Here is a 15,955-nt window from a genome sequence, read left to right as displayed (position 1 = left end):
CAGCCACCAGGGCCCTCTGCACTGACCCATCTACAGCACAAAACTGTTTCACAATTTTAACAGTGTTTTACAACAATTTATCTGCTCTTGAACAAACCACCCACTTCTGGTGAACCAATCTAACTGCCTGAAGTTCCCTGATGGGAGGGTACAAATCAGGAGAAGTTCCAGCACTCAAACCTCTCACAGCAGTTTCCTAAATCCCATCTGTCTGATGCAATGTAAAACAGGAATTGCAGCAGTTTTCACTCCAATGTCATTTGCCTGCTTTCGTGGAAGGATTCAATCACACTCAATTACTTAACTGCACTACAAAATGCAGATTTTTTTTTTTTTAATAACATAGCCTGATTTGAACTCTCTAGATCATATAGATTGCTACACAGCACACAAAACTATGTTTCTTACTTTTTTGGAAAACAAGCAAACAAAAATTCTTACAAACAAACAAAAAACCCCAAAATAAACCCCAAGCATTTCAATAAATAAAGAATGCTTAAACAACATGTAATCATGGCCATTTTTAAACACACCTATAGAGCACCATATGTGGAAAACAAACATGAGGACACTTACAGAACTGCAGACTGAGGCTCAGAAAGGCTAACAAGGCTGCCAAGGCCAGCAAGAACAGAAAGCGGTTTCGGAAAAGCATTATTATCCACTCTGCTCACTCTTCATGGTTTCATCTTCAGATATCTGTGGTTCCTGCAAACAACAAAACAGAGGCAAATATGTATTTCAGATGTGGAAGCATCAGTTATTCTATAAAGGCAAGCACAAAGGCAATTCAAATTGGCAACAGCAGAATGGAGAAGTTGCCTTCACTCTAACACTAGGATTAACCGTAATTCCACAACAAAACTTTCAGGTAAATAAAAAATATTTCTGTTTTCCATAAAATTAAGCTTGCTCCTGCTAACACAGGGTTAATACTCACATTCACAATTCTTAAGATAATAAAGAGTAAGAAAAGGAATCAGTCCCACTACACAGTAAACAAAATTTAATAAAGCCTCAGCAGTTGTTATGCATTGCAAAAATAAAAATACAAAAAAACCAAGCCCTCTCCTGAAAACATCCAAACACGCTTTTCCTTGCAAAATGACATTCTGAAGAGTACAGAATTTGCTCAAGTGCCCTGTTTTCACAGATGTATGTTCTCCTGTGGAAAACTGCTCTAAATAAGGATGAGAGGGGGTTGCTCTCCCCCCTTACATGCTTTTTTTTCTCTTTTAAACAACCAGCTGCTCTTATGTGCAAGAGATGCCTCCTCCTAGCCCTGACAGTGTGCTGCAGGAAATTGGTTAGTCTTGAAAGAAATCTTCTGAGATTCCCAGATCCTTTGAACTGAGTTCTGTTTATGACAGGACATTCAAACCTGTTGACAGAAAGTAATTTTTTTCCCCTCCACCACTTCTTTTTGCCTCAGAACTTATTTCCTCACAGAAAGAGGCCTCTCTTTATTTTTCCTGCTTTTGAGAATGACAAGTCTTACATACACATGTAATTAATACGTATTTGCTTACCAAAACTCTTCTGGACTCCAAAAACTAACCATCTTAGATTTTAATATCTGACTGCTGATAAAACCACAACCTCAAAATTCTGATTTTTTTCTACACCATTCTCTTCCCCTCCAATTAATTTTCTTAGTGGTATTTAAAAAGGTCTCAGGAATCACTGAACTTATTTTACCCACTGGGGCTGGTATTGAAAAGAGTTGTGTGATTGCAGTAAGTGAAATAAATTATACACATACATTTTGCAGGACTGAGGTCTTTCCATCTCATTTTACTTGGACAACTACCTTTACAGCTTTTGGAAACTGTGGAAAAATGGAAAGATCTGGAGATTCTGAGAAGCAAGAAACCAGAGTCATTACAGTATTTTTCCCAAAGGCTAACAGCACCATAAATGGCATGTGCAAGCAGTAATAAAAATAAAGTAAAAAGAGAGGGAGGGGGAAAGTTGGAAGGAACAATTTTTAACAGTTCTCAATTTCAAAAAAATCCCAGCTCATCCTGGAACATCCTAGAGAAGGGCAGGCAGAAGCAAAACTGAACTACATACTGCAATTCAACAAAGCTGTGAAGGATAGAAGGTAAAAGGATTAGTGTATGTCAAACACCAGGAGAGAATAAAGCAGTTCAACCAAACAGATGGGACAACAGAAGGAACCACAGGAAAAAGCAAAAAATAGACTTAGCAGGAAGGAGAAGGTAAAATCTTTTAAAAAGCTCTCAGGAACAAGAGGTCTTGTGCACAGTCTACACAGATTAATACTGTTGTTGCACAAAATAAAGCTGCCACAAAAAAGAAAAAAATTAAAGACTGAAAAGTAGGAGATCTTACACCCTTCATATTAGCAAAATGTTTTCTGAGTAAGCTTAATGAGCTTTAAGCCTTAATTGCAAGATCAGAAGCTTTAAAACATTGAGTGTGAAAGGCATCATTCAAGAAATTACAAAGTGGAAAGATTTTTCTTTTGAATACACTTTGGCTTGCTAACAAATTAAAAGTTGCTCTGTTGTGACTTATGAGGCATAGGAACAGCTCCTGCTGAGAAGCTGTTAATTAAAAGCCTGTCAACACAATTTGCCATCAGCTCCTTCTCGGCAAGAAGCTGCAGGGAAGCAGGTGAAGGGATGTGACACAGTCCTGGAGCCTCTGCTCCTCCAGGCTGGCACACGAGGAGTGCAACAACCACTGTGGGCACTCACTGAAGGGAGCCTTGGTAAGCCAAAAAATAAAAAACAAAGAATGGAGGGGGGAGAAATAAAAGCAAACCAACCTTATCTTCCCACAAAACTATTCTTGCATGCAGCTGAAACAAAACAACAAACCACAGAGCAGAACACCTCTGGGTGTCCAGGACAGACCATGACAGAGCAGGAGCTCTGCAGAGCATCCCCTGCTAACCTGACATTCAGGCACTGCTGATCCTCCTCTGTATACCCAGACAAGAGCAGGTCCTGCCCAGCCTCCACATCTCCACACCAGGAAGGGATGATTCCACCAGCAGCTGACAGCAGCACCTGGCTGGCTGCAGGAAGGTGGTTCAGAGCCAAGGAAGCACCCACTGCTTTTGGAGGGCACTGAGCCCCACAGCGAGGTGGCACTGGTGACAGGAGCAGCAGCTTCTGCACAAAATGCAGTGACTGATGCTCATCTCTGAGACAGGGAGGCTCAGACTGGATATGAGGAAAAATTTCTTCACAGGCTGCCCAGGGCAGGGGTGGAGGGATTTAACAGACCTGTGGATGTGGTGCTCAGGGACAGGATTTGCTGGTGGCTTTGGCAGTGCTGAGGGAACAGTTGGACTTGACCTTTTCCAACCTAAACAATTCCACTGTTTCTATGAATGCAGTACTTGATAAAGATGACCTTTACAACTCCAAACATTTCAGTCACGGTAATTTTAAATGTGACACAAAAACAGTTCAGAAAATCATAAGGATAGTCATTAATGAAGCATCCTATATTGAAATGCAGGTAAGTAAAAGGCTCCTTCTCAGTCACCTTTTGCGGCATACCTACCTACATACCCATCCACAGAATGGAACTTTTCCTTTTAAACACAATCCACAATCTCAACTCATCAAAACATGCCAGAATGACTCACAGCACTTAGAGCACTCTCAGTATTTACCTAATCTCACACAAGTGCTTGGGTAAGGTGTTATTGCATGCTCACAACAGTGTAAAAACAGCCTTATGGTTGAAGGCCAGGCCAGGGAGTCAGGAAAAATTAGTAACTACCCAGAAATGCTGGGAGAGAGGCAGGCAGCCTGCAGCCCAGGCGAGGCAGAGCAGCTGGCAGCACTAACCTACATTCTGCTCAGCACTGGAGGGGCACCGCCAGCCAGGGCATCACCAGAACCTCCCCCTGGCAGCACCAGCAAACCAGAGACAAGGCATCTCCTGACTGGCCACACTTCTTTTGTTTAAGTCAGGCCCTGAAAATAACTTTACATCAATGCTTTCAGAGCACCTGTGAGATTATATGAGACACTAAACCAGCACTGCCAAACTCCTGTGCCAATTGACTGATGCTGTTACATCCTCTAAATCACCAGCATCATCTATAATACAAACCTACTCTCCAGCATGAAGCATAAGCACAGAATGATACTGACTCACCATGACAGCTTAAATGAATTTACTTGATTAAAACAGCATGTCTCCATAAATAATCAATAGTACTCCTCAAAGTCTGCCTCAATAAAATTACTGTATTTATCTGATGTGCTGCATCAAAATGACATTGTCTACTGAAACATAAGAGGGCAAAAGTGGTCACAATGAAAAAACAGCAAAGACAAATGGAGACTTTGCTCCAAAAGGAAGGCAGTGCTCAGTCAGTACATAACTGTGTGCCAAAGACAGAGAAAAGTGTATTTTGGAGCAAGCTTATAGAGTGTAGGAGGGAGAAAAAAAAGCCCACAGACAATATAAGGTTGATTTGGAGTAACATTCATAGATAGTTTTAGAAAAGGTCAGAGGATAACACAGGGACCCACCCATTAGTCTGATAGCTCTACACTGCAAAAGAGATTTTAACTATCATTTCTTTCTGATGTATCTTTTGCCTTTCATTTGCATCTGTAGGCTTACTTTTTGACAAAGCCTGTTTTGAAGGCATCTGAAATAAAGGTGACAGCTCCTGATACAGTTATAATGAAAAGTTCTGCCTTGACTTTCACTTTAACTCATGATTCTCCACCAATCAGGAGGAGCCTACCAGGCACATTTTTCATCGACTCCCAAGTCCAGCCCCCAGACAACTTCAGACAGTGAGCTCATACTCTTGAATTAGCAACTACAGAAAATAGTTGTGTCAGCAAATGGCACAAGCCAACCTTTTTCTTTGGCACTTCAAGTGATTTGCATTTTTTTCCTGCAGGAATGCAAAGCAGTGGCTGGGATTTTCTGGTCATGACCAAATGGACCAGAGCTATAAAGACCCGTGGCAAGAACCAGAACAGAGTGGAATGGGAACATGCAGCAGAACCAATTCCCTGGTCAGCATGACCTGCTTGGTTACTGATGCTTGTAATTGTCACGGTGAGGAAACCCTCACAAAACCCCTGCAGCCACTGTAGCAGCAGCAATTTAAATTGAACATATGATCCCTGAAACACTGAGGGTGCATTTTGCACAGCATCACAAAGTAACACAGCATCTGTGACACAGTTCAGCACAATTCTCCATTTTCCCATTGGAAAAAACCAAGAAACATACTGCTTTTTTTTAATAGCATTTAAGCAAAATAGGTCACAACACTTGGTGCAAATAAATGCATTTCTAAAAAGAGTAAAACTGGCTCATCATTGAAAATATTAAATAAAACCTGCCCAGCAGTATTATTCGTGTTAGCCCTCCTACCTCATCGGTTAAACTGGAAGTCAGTAACCACAGGACACACAAAACTCAACTGAAAGTACAAACAGGTCAGCAGCCTCATGAAACAAAAACAAACAAAAAACTACACATACAAAAAAACCCCAACACCTAAGTGAAGATAAAGTAAGCCCTGATAAAAAAGGCAATTTGTACCACTCCACAAGTAAAGCATGGCAACAGCAAGAAGCAGTGCCTGTCCAATAGAGCATGGCTACATGTCAATATGTAAAAATTAATAGTTACTTGTAAGATAATTTTATTTTTTAATTACTTAAAATTTTACCAACGAGTATCTGATTTAAAAAGAAAAACCGCTAAGACACTGAATTTAATATATTTTATCACATGAAAATGTCCACATCCAAATTTTTCTTGTCTTTGTTTGCAAGTTTCCTCCTTACCTGGCAGTTCTAAAACCCCCATAGTGGCACAGCTGGTCCTAGCTGTGTGCTAAGCTATTGCAGTGGCTCAGCAGTACTGCCCAGCCTTTCAGGTGAGCAGCATGAGCTCCCACTTCACACAAGGCAAGGGGATCAAACAGATCTTACTTGAACAATTGTGCCCCTCTGTACAGCACTCACCTTCCCTGTGCAGCAGATTTACCCCTGAATTTATTAAGCCTGATGAGTGCTGAGCACACAGAAGTGATGAAGGCACCACCAGCCAGGCTGAACATTGGCACGCCTTAAAGATAATCCACTGCTCTCAAAATACAAGGTTCTCTTGCCTCCAAAATCTGAGCTTTTAAACTTCAAGGTACACAAGCAGACAAACTGGTGAACATTTTAAACACCTCTTTCTCCTAAGCAGCTTTCAAGTTTGAACAGGACTCTCGTAAAGTTTTACACTGGAAATGCTGGAAAAGCCACCTGCAGCTTGCATCCTTCAGAGGGCTTTTTCCTTCTCATTTCTGTCCTACTCAGTCACCATTAGGAGCTGCCTTCTCTCAGATACCAGAGCAAAACAAGTGTCTGCATAGTTTGGGTTTGCATTTGATTTTGCCAGTCTAAGTCCTTTAGAATGTATTTGTTTTACTGAACTTAGAACCCACCAGTCTGTGAATCTCCTGAAACGGGCCAATAAATAGAGTCACACAGAGACACCTATGTTCAGGTTTTGTGCATTAATGTTATAGTTAATGCAGTGTAACATTAGAACACTGCAACTATTCTTTATGAGTTTCACAGCACTGGAAGTTGACTTATTTCTGCAGCCAGAAATCTTTCAGTTTCTGGAATTTCCTTACACTTAGATTGATTTTCTGATGAAATGATGCCCACGTTATCTTGAACAAACATTAAAAAAAAAATCATGGGAGCTGTTAAAAAAGCGTGCAAAGATAATTAACTGTTGGTTTTTAATTGGTTTTTTCACTCTTGCACAACAAACCATTTAAGTGTCTCATCTTACCTCCCTGTATTCTGACCACTAATCATTTGCAAAGAAGCACTTCTAAAACCAATGCTTCTGAAAACTCAAACAAGTACTTGTGGAAGAAATACCATAATTGTGAGTTGTAAATACCCACATAAACACTCAAATACCAAAACAGGGGGGTTTTTTTAGGACCAAGCACAATAATTTCTGACATGAAGTCACTAAACAAAATCAGTACTGCAGTTTCTACATAATCAATGGTTCCTAGAACTATTAATAAGAAAAATATAAGTAAACATATGAACTAATTTAGAGATGAAAACCATAGTTTCAAAATATAAGGTACTATAAATATCTGATGCTTTGGGGATGAAGTCATTACCCCAGAACACTCTTTTCCTTCTCCTATTCCTAGAATTATCAGTATATGTGAGAGAAGTTCTCAACAGTTGCAATTCAAATACTACTTCCACGTCCTGCACATCCTTTCATTAAAAATAAATAAATAAAACCACTATAAATTCAGTCTCCTTTTCTCCCAGAGCACATTCCCTTTAGAGGCTCAGCTTGGAGCCAGCTTGCTGCCTTTGTGCCCAGGCTCTGGCAGCACCCTGACAGCAAAGGCATTTTTGCTCCTACCAGCCTGTTTACACAGAATATCCAGTGTTTCCATCAGCCAGGACACAGGGATGACATGCCCCTGCCTGGAGGAACCTAACAGAAGTCTAAATTAGCTCTGACAGTAAACAAAGGAAAAGACAGGGCTGCACACAGAAACAATTATGGAATGTTTATTCCAAGCTGTCTGCACACCCCCTTCTGTTCTGCTTTCTCACAGATTTAGACATCTGTTTAGACCAGAGGACAAAACAGTGGTCAGCAGCAAAATTCAGGCTGTCCAGCTCACACATCCTCTCCTTTTGATTCATACTTTTAGTCACTGATGCTATGCATCACTTCACTCTGGGGGCTCAGAGCCCAGGTAGGAACCTCCATGCTTGAGCTCTGCTCCACAGCATGGAAAACACACAGGAAAGCTCCCCACAGCACCCACAGGAGCCTCTGAACTCCTCCAGCAGAGATGTCTGCTTGGCACAGCCAATGCTGCTCTAAGGGCTCTGAGTGCAGCACAATCCCTGAAGATGGATGTGGGTTTGAATCTGAAGCTGCATTTTGGACAGAACAAGATACAGTAGGAACTGCTTCCCCCAGACCACAGAGAAGCTTCTCTGGTGGGTTACTGTCTACCAATAAAATCCAATCTATAATAAAATCTGTCAAATTACAAAGCTTTCAATAGAGTCCAAATGGATGACAAGCCATTCCCCTGTTTAAAAGTCAGACTTCATGGTGTACCAAATCTTAACTATTGAAGAGACCACTGCAGTTCCTTTGCTAGCTTAAAACCTCTTCTCTGATTTTCATATTCCTTTCATGAATTGTTAGAAGTCCCCATGCTTTAGCCTTTGGTTTTCCAGCTATGACTTTATAGGTCTCACATGCTTTACTCATTTGAACAGCAAATGTTCATGAAGCATTTCCAGGAGTAGGTGTCCCTAACTTCGGTTTCTTTGGTCCATATAAACCCTTAGCTCAAGAGATTCTCCAGTTCAGACAAACTTTTCAGTAAGTGTTTTGATCTGGCTTTGATTACTTCTTTTTGGTTGGAAATAAGATCAATGTTCTACACTGCTGTGTAGAAATCTAAAAAAATTTGAAGTCAATACCAACCCATCAGTCCAGCACATCACCTGGAAGGCTCTGCTTGAACCAAATTTTAATATCCAGGAAAATCTGTCAGAAGCCCAGCTCTCTGTTATGCACTTCAGGAACGTCTCCATATTCCTACTGCTTTTCCTATGGAATACCAGGTCATACAAGCCTCTGAACTGCAGAGAAAGTAAAAACAAAAGCAAAGGAAGTTCTTTTACTTCCTTAAAGGAAACTGAGTGACTCTATTCTAACAGTATTATGAAACTTGAAGGAAACCTTATGATTTTGATGGCTCCAGGCCAGAACTAAATATTAACTGGCAGCAAAACCATTCTAGAACATAGAGATAATTAAATAATTCTTAAAAAACAGCACCAGAATGTAATTATTTTAAACTTACCATTTTAAAACCATATACCATATGCTCATAACTGTAAGCATAGATCCTAGTCACCCCCAGATCACAGCCAGTGGCTGATCAGATAACATCACAGCTCCGAAAAGCACAGAAAGGCAAAGCAGTTAACATGCTTAAATCATTAAATGATTTTTGGGGTTTGTTTTTAAGTTAAGGTTTTACTTTTCACAGTTTCATTGTTTGAACAACTCCATCTCCTGCTATAACACTCCCCTGTGCCTGTGTTTCCTCTGACCCAGAATCTGCCTCCCTCTCCCCCAGTGTCAGGGGCTGTGTCCTGAAGCAAATACCTTCTTCTGGCACTAACTTTGAAAGGAAACATTGCAGGGATGCACTCAAAGCTAGTTGAGATCAACCAGGGAAGACAAGCTGAATAAAGAGATCAGTCAAGAAAGCTCATAAACACAGAAAAATGCTTATTTTCCCACACTGAGTCAAATTTATCCCATGTAATGTTCAAGATGGTGTTAGTATTAAGGACAGTATTTTTCATTGCTTTTCAGCTCTTCTAGTCAGGTTAGATTTGGATTTCAGAATGTGATCTGAGTTCCCAAATCTGTACTTCTTTTAATTCCAAATGACCTTATACTGGGTCAGTTTATACATTCATACTCGACTGGTGGAGGTCACACACCCACAGTCCTCAGGGGCTCACACAGGTTGATTTGCTCACAGTATATACACTGAATGCATTTGGGGACACTTTCTCTCTTCAGCCCACTCTCCATCCTGTTCTGTGTCCCATCTTCACCTGGTCCTTCACACTCACCCTCTGGAGAAGAGCCACAATTTGAACCCAGTGTAACAGCCATTCCCCCACAGCTGCACCATCCACCACTCTTACCCTAAAAGGCACCATTTCACATCTGCTGATTTTGCCACCACTGAGAGTTTTCCAGGTAATAAAACACCATTTTACTAAATTAGCTTAATTATAGATGTGAGAAATGGCAGTGCAACAACCTGATAAGTGTTGCAAGACGGATGGATGACATTGATTTTTACCCATCACATTTCTACTCTATCCTATCCTTGTGTTCAAGCTATATTTTGACCCTCATCCTAAAAGATTTTTCTTCTGCCTATAGCCTTGCATGAGATCTGTTCCATCCTGGTTTTCTATGTCAGATGACCCAAAATTTCCATATTCAACCACTTCCATAAAATTACACAGCAGATACACACTTCTGTTCCAAATGGAAATCTTGTGCTTCCCCACACATTCTACTATTACCCACTGCCACTCATACTGGAGAGGAAAAAAAAAAGATTAAACATACTTTATTCAGCAGTTTTGTCATCTTCCTGCAATCTAACCCCAGAATTACACAGATGCATTAGCACACAGTCAGCATTTTCTGCTGCCCTTTCCTCCCCACAGCACTCTGCACAGCTGCCAACTTGCCTGGCTGCTTGAGAGCTGAATGAGGAATAACACAGGCAACAAACTGGGAAAAGTGCCATGCTGCTGGCAAAAGGGCATGCCTGGCTCTTGCCTGGATCCTCATGGCAGCAGCACAAGCTAACCACTAGGAACACATCATCTCACAGAGGGAGACAGCTGAACACACAGGTGCAGACAGGAGAGTTATTGCTTCAAAAGGAAAAATAAAAATAGGTTTAGGTAAGCAGTGCTGGCATTAAACATCATGTCCCAGCATTTCCTTGGAAAGGCCCTTTGGCTACAGGTCTGTTACTTTATTTGCTTAGCTGGTTTTACATTTTATCAGCCCACAGAAGCTCTCCAGGAAGGTACCCAAAGGTCTTCAGAGAAACACAAGGCTGTGTTCAGACTCGGGAGCAATCAACAAACCAACATCACAAGCACAGAGACAGGGAAGGAGAACCATGTATGAGAAATGCAGGGCAAAGTGCAAGAACCATTGCCAGCATCACTCTGTCCGTTTAACGGTGATTAACCACTGAGGGTACCAGCTGTGTGTCTGCAGGGTCCCCATCAGCCCTGCCAGCATCAGCAAGGCACAGCACAGCACCCTCCACTGCCCAGGGAATGGGACATTCATTAGTGCACACACTGACACACAGCTGTGCTGTCTGTGGTTTTATTTTCACAAGGGAAACCATGAATGTGACAATTTGGGGGGGAAACTGACTTCATTCTTGGTTCGTGCTAAAGTTCTGGGTGGCTGTAGAAACTATGAATGGATCAGCTGAAAACCAGCCCCTGATTAGCATTTCCAGACAGCCATTCTGGAAGTGTTCACCATGTGGCACAAACAAATAAGCCTAATTATTTCAGCTTCCAAAAATCAGTTAAGAAATATGCCAGCTGTCTAGCTTTTCAAAACCCAGTTTACTTCTCTAATCAATATGAAATAGCCTGTCAATCTTGCTCTGAATCCTCTGCCTGTCATCAGAACCACTTAGAGCCTAATCATACACTTACCATCTACCTTTGTAGCCCTCCTGGAAAATGTGAAAATGTTTCTATTATCAGCTTGCACAATGCAAAAACAGAAACAAAAAAACCCCTCTTTCTTGCTGCTTAGGATGAACCATTACATTGATGATTCAGGCATTATCTGTTTTTTCAAAAAGAATTGTAAATGTCATTTGTCACAGTACACCTTCCCACTCTTATCTTTCTTCACTGAACAAGAAAATGCCTCAGCCAGCTGTAATGAGAGAACATCTAATATTTTCAAGACAAACAAGAACATGAATTTTTAATTCTAACCTAAACCAAATGGAACAAAACAAGCCATGTGCTCCTACATTGACTAAGTCAAGACTCATGTATCCTCCCTTAGAAATTTCAGACAATAAAATTTCCCAAATTCTTCTGCCCTAAACAGTGTGAAAAGCTAAATGTTATTAATAAAAAGAGCTGCCCATTTTTCTCAAAAAAAGGTTGCAGAATTACCAGTTTAACCAGATCTGGCAGAGTAGAGTTTTTTGTTAGCTTCATGTTGTAATCACCTGTTCAGAGTGGGTGGTTAACTCCCTATTGTTGAGAATTCCCCTTTTTGGCAGTACCACCGGCATCGGGGACCTCAGAAGACATACAAATAACCTCAGAGCCAGGATGCAACGGGGTAAACCCCCCACCAAACTCATCAAATAAATCCCCAAAAACAACGAGCCAACCCAGAATTAAGAGATCAAAGTGATGTCTGTACGTGAGGAACAAAGTCTAGAGCCTGCAGAGATCCCTTTTTGCCCCTCACCAGAACCTAAAAGATGTTGGCTGGACAGAGGAGCTCAAATGTTAAACTGGGAATTTGGGAATCCCTGGTGCTCTGGTGAGGCTGGAACCCCCAGTTCTACCCCTAGACTAGTGGACAAAGCTGCTTTTCTCCTCCTCCCCTGCACCACTCCTGGGAGCAGCAGCAGTGTGAGGCTCTCACCCACCTGAGCTGATCACTTTTAATAAAGGCATTAAAAAGGAGAAAAATCTCCTGCCCAATTTATTTCACTAAATGCTTGCTTCAGGGATTCACCAAAGTGCAGCCTGATTTTAACAAAATATGAAGCATGTCACAGTCTGTACAGCATTCCTAGTATCATCCTGGAAAACTGCTACAGAAACCTTCAGTCATCATCAGCCTTTGCACAGCTTTAGGACCAACTGTTTCCAATTCTGTTTCTGTGTAACTTATGCCATACACTGGCCTGCATTTCCATTCCCTATTACAGAAAGCATTTTCAAAAGGACATAAAAGAAAACAAGAAAATATGCATTTTGAAGAACAATATTTTATCAGTACTGCAAGATTTTAATACAAGTCCATTAAAATTACCATGACACTCAAATCCATGCAAGTAAAAATCTTGTTTGAAATCTACTTTTAAGTCTCCTCCCAAGCATTTGACATTTCTTCCGTTTTTGCTCCAAAATTTAAGTTTTCTTTTTTGTATATAATTTACCACTCAAGTCAGAGTTTTTTTAAATACACCCTTCTGACTGTGAACCAATGCTCACTTACTGCCTCCCTCTCCTGGAGAATCAAGATTAAAGGCTATGTTCAAACACTTCCCAGTTGTGATGCACTGCTGGGACAGTTTTGACCCAAACTACACTCTTTGTCCAACACTCAGGACCACTGAGGTTCTTTTTAAGCAGCTCTTTTCTCACCCTTGAGGCTGCTGTCTGGCAACATTTGTGTGTGTGCTGCTCCAGTGCCTGTCAGGCTGCCACAATACCTTTCCCTGCACATTATTGGTAACTATCTACCAGTAACTCCCAAAACTTTCCTTCCTTCCCTGTAACAAACTCCATCTTCTTCAGTCTGCTCATACCTCCTTCACCAAATGATTCTGTCAACAGCCAAAGCAATAGCTGTGTATTTTGTGCACACTCCCAAGCTCCTTGAGAGAGCAACTTCATCCCTTTGGGAGAGGCAGGCTTGAAGACTCCACCCTCTTGAACAATTAAAGTACCACCACCTCCTCTGTGGCATCCATCATAAAACAAAAATCTAAATCATAAAGCATATGTTAGTAGGTGGATTAACATTTAATTCCTATGCTCCTGTGATGTATGCTTGTGAGCAACACATACCTCACAGTGGTTTTCCACTTAATTAATTGCCAACATGCTATTGTTGGCCCAAAGATAAAATTGTGGGGAGATGATGAGAATATGCAACTAGAACTGACAATAAATCCAGATAAAAGCCACACTTAGAAACACATGAATTCACCATTCATTTTTTCGGGCAATAACATAAAGACACACTTAAGATAAAAAGCCTCTATATGTAAAAGAATCTTTTTTATATTTGCAGCTTCATCAGAAAAAGCATCCATAAGTCTGGTTTCAAATTTCTCCTATGAGATAGTGAAAATAAAAAAAGACATACATAAGAAAGCTCACAGGACACTTTAGGGTTTGTTTGTCTAAGGAGGTTATGGTAAGTGTGTAAAAATACACACCTCCTTGTAAAACCACTGGAGGAAGCACACTTCATGGGGGACAGTGATTTTGCACACTATGAAGCACTGCTTTTTGTGCTTCTTCACTCCAAGATGCCCACCTCTAAAACTAGACAAAAAAAAAAAAAGCTCAGAAGACAAAAGAAAGCTGTTAAGAGAAAATGAAGTTCCCAATCATGAAAATTCAACTATTTAAACAAGTTAACATTTTTTACAAGTTAAACAAGTTTTTAACAAGTTAAAGCCTGCAGCTTAACCCAAGGCACACCTCTACTCTACACAGGTACAGACATAGCCTCAGTTACACCAAAGTCATTTTACAGACCTGTTGTTGTATGACATCTCTGTCCCTCGATGCTTCCTTTGCCCCAAAACAGGGAGCTTGTTCAGTATGGACTGTACATTATAAAAAGTAGTATTTCAGCACTACTGAGTTTACATAACACAATCAAGATACTACAATTAAAAGCCATTAGAGAGGAGCATATGTGTTTTAACCATATGCACTACTTGTAGTTACCTTTTTGAGAAGATTAAAATTAAGCAGCTTTTGCTTTCATCTCACTCACACCCTCCCACTACAAATTCTGTCTGAGCTAATCCTCCTTCTAGAGACGTCAACACAGGGCAGGAGTATTACAGTTACTTACTGCCAAAATGTGCTGGTTTAATATCCCATTAGTATTGTAATACTGGCACAATAACTTATTATATGTGACAGCTTTTGCAGTTAGTCAAAGATAGAGCCACTTATTCAGTACTGGTTTTTTCATCACATAAAAATATCTTTGTAAAATTTGTAGAAGAGAAAATTTAAGATCTGTACTCAGATGCCCATCTGAGACTATGAGGCCAGACAAAATAAAAGGCATATAAAGTTATTACACATGCTTTTCTTACCCTGTAATTTCAGAGACTTTATGTAAAGTGATCAGTCCAGAAATTCAGGTTACAGTGTTTACAAATGCATTGTTTACTCCTTACTTCCCGGCATTTTAAAACACACTTTCACAGAGTTGTTTTGTTTTTTTTAAGGGCCACACTCTGCACGAAGGCCAAGACAATGTCCACCTCAGAGCACACTTCCAATGAGAAGCCCATGCTTGTCAAAACGCTCAGAGTTATTATTCGGGAACCTGCAGCACAGATATACAATAAAAAGTCTGTTCAAGGCCCTAGAAATATCTAGGTTAAGTACGTGCGATGCAAAGGATGCCGTGGGACACGCTAAAGACAAGAGGCGTCAGGAAACAGGTGGACCACGAAGTTACTCCACTCCGGCCACAGTGTATCCGCCGACAGTGGATGGCAAGTGCCGGTACCCGGAGCAGCGCCGGCACCCGGAGCAGCCCCGCTGCCGCTCGCCGCCAGCCGAGGGGGGCACACGCGGGGACTCGCAGGGGAACGAGCCCTGCCAGCCCCTGTCCTGCGCCGCTCGCACACACCGGCACCGGCTCACACACACCGGCACCGGCTCACACACACCGGCACCGGCTCACACACGGCTCGCTCCCAGCGGGTCTCGCACAGCCCGGGGCCGGCCCGCGCTCCCGTCCGGGGCAGGGCTGCAGGGCTGACCCTCCCCGAGGCCCCGCCGGCCGAGCCCCCGCTCGCCAGGCCGGGCCGGCCGAGGCTCCGCGCCCGCAACGCTCCCGCCGCCCCTCTCGGAGCCGGGCACGGGCCGCACCCCCGCTGTCCTCGGGCGTCGGCAGCGACCGCCCGCCTGCTCCGCCGAGCCCCTACCGGGGCAGCACAACATCGCGGACACCACAGCGGCGTACCGGGGCACCAGGCACAGCGCTCCCCGGCGGCGCGCCCCAGGCCGTGTCCCACCTGCCCGAGGGGGCCCAGCCCCGCCCGCAGCCGCCCCTTACCTGCCTGGCCGCGCTCGGCACCTCCTCCCGGGCCCGGAGCTGGAGCCGCCGGAGCCGCCACGCCACGGCCGCGGCTCCGCGCCCGCCGAGCGCCCGGCCCACCCTGGCACCGCCCCCCCGGCCACGCCGCCCGCCCGCGCCCCCTGCCGGCCGCCGCCGCGCCGCCACCGCCCGGGCAGCTCCGCACGGCACGGCCGGGACGGGCCGGTCCCACAGCCGACGTGGGACGGGTTGCCCGCTGCCCCCTGCCGCATACGCGGCTGCCCGCCAA

General features: G+C 42.9%; 1 protein-coding gene across 1 annotated transcript in view; it reads right to left on the bottom strand.

Moving 5' to 3' along the window:
- The window catches only part of PXYLP1 (2-phosphoxylose phosphatase 1), a gene marked incomplete at its 5' end in the record, with an annotated part of 47,913 nt that extends 32,199 nt beyond the window's left edge, over positions 1–15,714 (bottom strand). Inside the window, 2 exons of the mRNA XM_084212194.1 lie at positions 577–708; positions 15,685–15,714. Of these exons, the coding sequence (XP_084068320.1) occupies positions 577–655 (79 nt within the window). The remainder of the gene's footprint in view (positions 1–576; positions 709–15,684) is intronic.
- Positions 15,715–15,955: the final 241 nt, after the last annotated feature.

Source organism: Fringilla coelebs (genome assembly GCF_963513975.1).
Source record: "Fringilla coelebs genome assembly, chromosome: 10".
NCBI classification, from domain to species: domain Eukaryota; kingdom Metazoa; phylum Chordata; class Aves; order Passeriformes; family Fringillidae; genus Fringilla; species Fringilla coelebs.
Note: the sequence above shows the minus strand (reverse complement) of the source record. Positions and strands in the feature narration are given on the sequence as shown.